At 36.9% G+C, this 8662-nt stretch overlaps 1 protein-coding gene across 1 annotated transcript; it reads left to right on the forward strand.

Moving 5' to 3' along the window:
* Positions 1–367: 367 nt before the first annotated feature.
* LOC147286418 (ABC transporter B family member 11-like) lies at positions 368–7519 on the forward strand. Its single transcript, XM_086239032.1, has 13 exons — positions 368–511; positions 1417–1817; positions 2081–2135; positions 2240–2415; positions 2528–2749; positions 2837–3075; positions 3220–3745; positions 3846–4119; positions 4505–5385; positions 5564–5830; positions 5974–6237; positions 6360–6653; positions 6898–7519. The coding sequence occupies exons 2-13, from the start codon at positions 1488–1490 to the stop codon at positions 7252–7254; spliced, it is 3885 nt and encodes a 1294-aa protein (XP_086095158.1). The 5' UTR covers positions 368–511; positions 1417–1487; the 3' UTR covers positions 7255–7519.
* Positions 7520–8662: the final 1143 nt, after the last annotated feature.

Raw genomic sequence — 8662 nt, forward strand, 5'->3', positions numbered from 1 at the left:
AGTAAACATTTTATATCAAGAGAGGAAAATGCTTCATTGCTTCTTCCGATAAGAAATGTATAAATTTAGCTTCATGGAAACTTCGAAAGCAAAGTTAAGATGTGTAAACACAAAAAAATAAATAAATAAATAAATAAACATTAACAAAAGAAAAATAAAAAGAAAAGAAAAGGCGACGGTTACATAATTTACATTCATCACACACTAAAAAACAACAACTTGGATTTGGTTGACAAAATTAATTAAAGTTGGGTGGGGGCGGCTTTGACCAAACGTACAGCTTTTGAGTTTTGGCTTCATTTCTACTATAAGAACACTTGGGAGCCTTTGGCATCACGAATAATGATGCTTGCGCATGAAGCAAAAACCAAACGCTTAATTATAAAAGTGCTGGTCTCCCCAAACAGCTCAACACACGGTGCGTCCCACTAAGCTGCAATTAGTCAAGCACCTCTCATCACAATCCCAGAAACTGTTGTTGGCTTCAAGATACCATTTTGGCCTGCCTTTGGTAAATTATTCGTGCTTTCTAAAGTACCCCTTTTTCGTTTCCTTCTTCTGTTTTCTGTTTTTGGTATATGGGTCATGGGTGGTGCTACTTTCTATTCCTGCTGCTGCTGCTATAAATGTTCATTGTTTTTTGGAAAAACAAAAATAAAAAATTTGGGTTTCGTGATGGTTACTGAGTTGTTAATGATGGCCACGGTGATTTGGGCTGGCAGAGATTTGATTAATTCTGTCAGTAGCAGAACAAAGTTTCAGTCCTTTTAGAATGACTCATAAACACCCTTTATGAATCTTCTTCTAGTTTTAACTTTACAAGGAAAACAATAAATACCCCTTTTTTTTGTAGGATCGTTTCATTCGTTTGTTTGGTTGTAGTTGTAAGGTTTCTATTTTTTTAAAAGGAAAAAATGTGTAATTCAATGGCTAGATTTTTCTGATTGTATTTGTAGATTGAGCTTACTGTGATTGCTATGGACTTTCTGTAATTCTCTCTGTGGGATCTAAACAAGGGCCTTTATGGACATTCTAGCCTTGGGTGATCTGCTCTTCTTATACTTGTCTTGTCTGCTTGTGTCCGACTTCCCAGGAAATTTACATATTTTATAACTTCTCTGTTTTTGGAGAGCTGTGGATAAAGATAAATATATAAGTTGAATCTTTGTAGTTATAGTTTTTGTTTGTTTTGTTGTCTAATGAATAATTCTGTCAATCCATTTCAAGATGGAGATGCCGGGTCAATGTTCTGCTTGTAGATGTGGAATTAGTCATATCCTGATTAAACTCTCTTTTAAAATAATCTTTTTGTTGGTCTCTGATGTTTAGCTAGTTCATTTATACTCCTCAAGCAACTTAGCCGGCTTTGCATATAAGCAGCTGATTTTTCCCATTAACTGACTTGTGCTTCTGCAGGTGCAAACTAAGATACAATTACTCCAAAATAGAGCAGCTAAATATTGAGGCAAATTCTTGGAGTTGGTAAAATGGCAGAGGAGAATGGTGTGAATGGTCATATGGAGGAGCATGAGGCTTCCACATCAAAAAACCAAGTAGAAGAAGAGAAAAGCTCTGGCACAAATGGGGATCAACAAGGCGCAGAGAAGAGCAATCCAGACGAGGCAAATGAAAAAGTTCCATTTTTCAAGCTATTCTCATTTGCAGATAAGACTGATCTTGTTTTGATGCTCATCGGAACAATTGGTGCCATTGGGAATGGTGCATGTATGCCCCTTATGACAATATTCTTTGGGGAGCTGGTCGATTCTTTTGGACGTAATCAAAACAACAGAGACGTAGTTGCTGTTGTCTCCAAGGTATAGTTACTCTGCACAAGCTGACTTTTAATTTTTATCACTTGGAAAAAGTCTAGTTGAACATTCAGCTCCTTTAAATCCTAGAAAATCCCATTGATTGCAGGAGCTCAAGTGTTTTTTTTTTTTTTTTTTTTTTTTTCCATTTTAACGTTTTATTATTTTAGGGAATTCATTAGATAATTGATAACATGTTCTTCTTCTATTGATTTGCTAAATTGTTTATGTGGAGATGTTGGTAATCACTTAACTTTGCAAAATTTTAGGTTTGTCTAAAATTTGTCTATTTGGCTGTGGGGGCAGCTGTGGCAGCATTTCTCCGTAAGTACATCTCATATCCATAATTACAAAAAACTTTAATGCGCAGAGGAATTATTCTATATTTCAGGCATTTGAACTGATAACCAGTGTTTCTTGTTCATCAGAGGTCTCTTGCTGGATGGTCACAGGGGAAAGACAAGCTGCAAGGATAAGAGGTTTGTATTTGAAAACAATTTTGAGACAAGATGTTTCTTTCTTTGATATGGAAACAAACACTGGAGAGGTTGTTGGGAGAATGTCTGGCGACACTGTTCTCATACAAGATGCCATGGGTGAGAAGGTACTATGCTGGCACCACAATTACATCAAAATCACACCAGGAAGAATATTCACCTTGAAATTTTTTATTTTAATCTGATCATGGAGTTATATTCGTATGCTTGTTCGTGCAGGTTGGAAAGTTTACACAGCTGATTTCAACATTCATTGGAGGGTTTATAATAGCATTCATCAAAGGGTGGCTTCTTACTCTTGTCATGTTATCCTCTATTCCTCTGCTTGTGGCATCTGGTGCAGCTATGTCCATCATCATAGCCAAGATGGCGACCCGTGGACAATCTGCTTATGCAAAAGCAGCAAATGTAGTTGAACAGTCGATTGGCTCCATTAGAACTGTATGTGCACATTTTCCTTGGAATTATTGGAATAATTGCTGTTTATTTGACCAAGAGTATGATGTCCATCATTTGGTTCCTATTTAGGTTGCATCGTTTACTGGCGAGAAGCAAGCTATAAAAAGTTACAACAAATATCTTGTAGATGCTTACAAATCAGGTGTTCATGAAGGTTCAGCTGCCGGAATAGGTCTTGGCCTGGTTATGTTAGTTGTGTTCGGCACTTATGCCTTGGCTGTATGGTTTGGTTCAAGGATGATAAGGGAAAAAGGATATACTGGAGGTGAAGTTCTGAATGTGATTGTCGCTGTGTTGACTGGATCCATGTAAGCTGCACTCTTAAGTTATTATAGTACCTATGTTTGAATTTAAGTACCCATGAACATATGTAAATACATATAGATGAACGTGCCTCTTTTTGGTTATTTTTAACTTATTTCTTGCTTTTTGGAACTATATGGATGAATTAGGTCTCTAGGGCAGGCATCACCATGCATGAGTGCATTTGCTGCTGGTCAAGCTGCAGCTTTTAAGATGTTTGAGACTATCAGTAGAAAGCCCGAGATTGATGCTTATGATGAAAAAGGAAAGATATTGGATGACATTCGTGGAGATATAGAGTTGAGAGATGTTTATTTCAGTTATCCAGCCAGACCAGAAGAGCAAATATTTGATGGGTTCTCTCTTTATATCCCTAGTGGCACAACTGCAGCATTGGTAGGACAAAGTGGAAGTGGGAAATCAACAGTCATCAGTCTGATAGAGAGATTTTACGATCCACGAGCTGGTGAAGTTTTGATAGATGGCATAAACCTAAAGGAATTTCAGCTAAAATGGATTCGGAGTAAAATTGGTCTTGTCAGCCAGGAACCTGTACTGTTTGCATCCAGCATTAAGGACAATATTGGCTACGGAAAGGATGGTGCTACCATTGAAGAGATAAAAGCAGCAGCTGAACGTGCAAATGCATCTAAATTTATTGATAAATTGCCTCAGGTTTTAATTAATTTCTAGCTCATTTTGATTGCACTTTTGTAATTATCTGGGCAACCATAAGAATATTAGTTCACTTTGGAAGTTCATTTTTTGTGTTCAGGGGGTTGACACCATGGTTGGTGAGCATGGAACTCAGCTGTCTGGTGGGCAGAAGCAGAGAATTGCTATAGCAAGAGCAATTTTAAAAGACCCACGAATTTTACTTCTAGATGAAGCTACAAGTGCACTTGATGCAGAATCTGAGAGGGTAGTTCAAGAAGCATTGGATAGGATTATGGTCAACCGAACAACTGTTATTGTTGCTCATCGTTTGAGCACAGTGAGGAATGCAGACATGATTGCTGTCATTCATAAAGGAAAGATGATTGAAAAAGGTATTCTACTTAATAAAGCCATAGCACATGCTTTTTATTCTTGCACATGGAGCTATAGAAAGCATGTGTGTGCCCACCCATTGGTTAGAGATGTTGCAGCCTAATTACTGACATTTAGTGCACATTTTCTCATAATTTCTGCACATAAACTCTGATTAGTTCTGCCGAACAGACACATATGGATTGCTTTCTTCTACTATCATGCATTGTTTTGCCTTTGAAATCTACTTAAAAAAATTTCCAGCCTTAATTATTGTACTTCTTGCTTAAGTCCAGAAATTTGGAGTACTCTTGGGTGCAACTGATTGTTAGACCCCAGGTCCCTGCCATGTTGTCACAGATATAGATAGGCATATTAGCTAACAATATGTTGTCAATTGATCAGGTTCACACTTGGATTTACTCAAGGATCCTGAAGGAGCTTACTCTCAGCTTATACGCTTGCAAGAAGTAAACAATGAATCACAACAAACAGCAGTAGATAAAAACAAATCTGACATATCTACGGACTCTTTTAGACAGTCGAGTCAAAGATTGTCTTTAGTAAAATCCTTAAGTCGGAATTCTTCTGGAGGAAATAGCAGTCGCCACTCAATTTCCATCTCATTTGGTTTACCCACAGGACTTGGTGTCCATGATACTACGTTGGCAGAAGCAGAAGGCTCTGCAATAGCACCACAGCCACCTCCAAAGGTCTCACTCCGCCGCCTTGCTGCCCTCAACAAGCCCGAGATTCCAGTGCTTATTATTGGAACTATAGCTGCAGCTATCAATGGTGTTATACTTCCAATTTTTGGTGTGCTGATTTCCAGGGTGATAAAGACTTTCTCTGAGCCACCTCCTGAACAAAAGAAAGATTCAGAGTTTTGGGCAATAATTTTTACGGTCCTTGGTCTGGTATCATTTTTGGTGATCCCAGCACGAAGCTACTTCTTTTCTGTTGCTGGGAGTAAGTTAATTCAACGTATCAGATTGATGTGTTTTGAGAAAGCGGTTCATATGGAAGTTGGGTGGTTTGATGAGCCTGAGAACTCGAGTGGTGCAATTGGCGCGAGGCTCTCAGCAGATGCAGCATCAGTTCGGGCTCTAGTTGGAGACGCACTAGCTCAGATGGTTCAAAACATTGCGGCTGCAGTTGCAGGTTTGGTCATTGCTTTTGTTGCATGTTGGCAGCTGGCGTTTATTATCCTCGCACTGATTCCTCTGATTGGAGTTAATGGATATGTTCAAATAAAGTTCATGAAGGGATTCAGCGCAGATGCAAAGGTATGATCTATCGCTCCTTGAAATTGAGCTTTCCCATTTAAAAACAGCCAGAGATTTATCTATATTTATTTTTCAAGTGGCGATTGAGAATTAGTAGAACATTTCATAACTTGTAAATTCAAATTCTTTCTTTATTTCTTCTAATTTTTCATCTATATATCTAATTAAATGACTGCAGATGATGTATGAGGAAGCAAGCCAAGTAGCTAATGATGCAGTTGGGAGCATAAGAACAGTTGCTTCTTTCTGTGCTGAAGATAAGGTAATGGAACTATACAGAAAGAAATGTGAAGGCCCTATGGAGACAGGGATAAGACAAGGCTTGATCAGTGGAATAGGATTTGGGATATCTTTCTTCTTTCTGTTTTGTGTCTACGCAACCAGTTTCTATGCAGGAGCTAAACTCGTTGAGGATGGCCAAACAACATTTGCAGACGTTTTCCAAGTAATTATTCCCTCCATATCTATCATTGTTAATCAAACAAGTTTTGAAAGCATACAGAAGAAATCAAAGTAATATATATATATATATATATTCACACAAAAGTATATGAGTAGCTGATTTTCATATGTGTATTTGGCTTGCAGGTTTTCTTTGCTTTGAGCATGGCAGCTACGGGGATTTCTCAATCAAGCTCCTTTGGTCCTGATTCTAGTAAAGCCAAGTCTGCTGCTGCTTCCATATTTGCAATAATAGACCGGAAGTCAAAGATAGACCCAAGTGACGAGTCTGGTGTGAAACTGGATAGTGTGAAGGGAGAGATTGAGCTTCGCCATGTAAGCTTTAAGTATCCATCTAGGCCAGATACACAGATTTTCCGAGACCTCAATTTAACTATTCATTCTGGAAAGGTAAATATCGTATCATTGATTAAATGGGGTTTTGCTTCATTTTTTTTTTTCAGTTTGATGGCATGATGATAGAGTTTAAATCAGTTTAATATCTTGGTTGTGTTGTGAATATCTTTTCGCAGACGGTTGCCCTGGTTGGAGAAAGTGGCAGTGGAAAATCCACTGTGGTTGCATTGTTGCAGAGATTTTATGATCCGGATTCAGGTCATATCACACTTGATGGAGTAGAACTTGACAAGTACCAATTGAAATGGTTGAGGTTGCAGATGGGCCTTGTTAGCCAAGAACCTGTTTTATTTAATGACACCATTCGTGCAAACATTGCATACGGAAAGGACGGGAATGCAACTGAGGCAGAGATCATAGCTGCGTCAGAGTTGGCCAATGCCCACAAGTTCATTAGTAGCTTACATCAGGTTAGAACAATTCCATATAATTTTGTAAATAATACAAGTAAAGGGTAATGTTCTCTTATCAGATATTTAGCTTGCTACGTTGTCAAACTGAGAATCCAACTAATGTATCAACAGTTCATATTAAGTCTAGTAACATAACATGTCACGCTGTCGGGCAACAGAACATTTTCGTATAAGTCTACTGAGCTCATCTTATTTATTTGGTGAAACATAACATATTGTTGCAACATGAATCCAAATGCAGGGGTATGATACCATAGTAGGAGAACGAGGAATCCAATTGTCCGGGGGGCAGAAACAACGTGTAGCCATTGCGCGTGCTATAATCAAGAGCCCCAAGATACTTCTGTTGGATGAAGCGACGAGTGCACTTGATGCTGAATCAGAGAGAGTGGTTCAAGATGCATTAGACAGAGTGATGGTAAACCGGACCACAGTGGTAGTGGCTCATCGACTATCCACAATCAAGAATGCTGATGTTATCGCAGTGGTTAAGAATGGAGTTATCGTAGAGAAAGGCAGGCATGAGACTTTGATTAATATCACAGATGGATTTTATGCATCCTTAGTTTCTCTTCACATGAGTGCTTCAACTGCATGAGCTTCTTGTAATTTTCTATTTTGCTTACAAATAGTAAAGAAATGCATGCGTAATGGTTATTTTTGTTTAGTTTCTTCTATTATGTATTAATTCTTTGTGGTTCAAATTAATGTACAAGAAAGTAGGAAGACTAAAACTGCTCTTTGATAGTTCATAGCAGATGGCAGATGGCTTGTATTTATTTTGTTTTGTAGGTGAGATTGTAATTGAAAGCAAATTACATGCCTCAATTTTACAAAGATTTCAATTCACTTTTCGTTTTCAATCAGAAGATTTCAATTGATCCAATGTCGTTCATTAAAGTGGTATTTAAAAAATAAAAAAAAATAAAAAAGATTTTTCATTGATATTTGGACGGTGGGATTTCAAATTTAGAGATTTTAGTTAATAATTAAATTTCTTGAATATAATGATGCTAAAAAGGCATGAAAAGGATTTCAAATAATGAATGAAAATGAATGCAATTTAGCCATTTCAAATGCACTGAACTTAATACTTTTAAATATGATTGTTATCAGTGTAATTTGTGTTTGGTTTGAAATTATGGCATTCGATATTCTGTTCTTATTTTTTCTTTTTTTGTTACATAGGCAATAATTGGACATAACCTAATTTTAATCCTTATTTTATTCATCCTCACTATTTGGACTAATTCCAAGAGATTTATTTTTTCTTTTTGGAATATTCCTTTTCAAACATTTTTCTACGTGGAGACTATTGGATTTGAAGACTGAAGAGTACTAAAGTTATTAATTAATTATTTATTTATTGCTAAAAATCCATGCATTCCGTGATTCTTGCAAGCATAATGTTGCTGGCCGGTCAAAAATGAAAGTCAAATTCAAATGTAACGTCATCCATGACGACTCCAAATCATATTTAATTCCTTTAATTTTCTTTTTTCTTTTTTTGGTCAGAAGTCAGAACCTTATTTAATTCATGTGTATCAGTCTTAAAGAAATGAAAGGGTTTAGGGTGAAATGAAATAGCATGAGTTTTGGTGAAATCTTAAAAGGAAGATTTGAAGGAAGATTTAAAGGAAGAAATGAAGCACTCTGTTTGCGGAATGCTTGTCCCTCCGTAATTGGAAAGTGTAAGGAACAGAAACAATGTCTGCTTTCCATTTCTTACCACCTTATTAAATTATGACTTTATGAGGATCTAGAGTTTTGCACAATTAATATCTTAATCTTTCTTGTCAGTTCTTTATTGCATAGACTCACATACCTAGCTAGAGATTAGAGAGTGAGTAAAAATGATTAAATGAATTAATGTCGGTGATCTTTTAACAATAACTTAAAATAAGATAATCGACTTGTATTTGAGAGTTGGATCTACATGTGATTCTTTTGCGTGGGTATAGTGGTATACAGGTAATATTGTATCATTGTAGGTAGACAAATGACTA

Source organism: Dryas octopetala, chromosome 4, assembly GCF_963921425.1.
Source record: "Dryas octopetala chromosome 4, drDryOcto1.1, whole genome shotgun sequence".
Taxonomy (NCBI): domain Eukaryota; kingdom Viridiplantae; phylum Streptophyta; class Magnoliopsida; order Rosales; family Rosaceae; genus Dryas; species Dryas octopetala.

Excerpts from the sequence above, each read along its gene's own strand:
- LOC147286418 (XM_086239032.1), top strand. The coding sequence starts at position 1,488 with ATGGCAGAGGAGAATGGTGTGAATGGTCATATGGAGGAGCATGAGGCT. Across the intron at positions 2,750-2,836 it reads CGATTGGCTCCATTAGAACT|GTTGCATCGTTTACTGGCGA; the intron begins GTATGTGCACAT and ends GTTCCTATTTAG. Across the intron at positions 5,386-5,563 it reads GATTCAGCGCAGATGCAAAG|ATGATGTATGAGGAAGCAAG; the intron begins GTATGATCTATC and ends AAATGACTGCAG.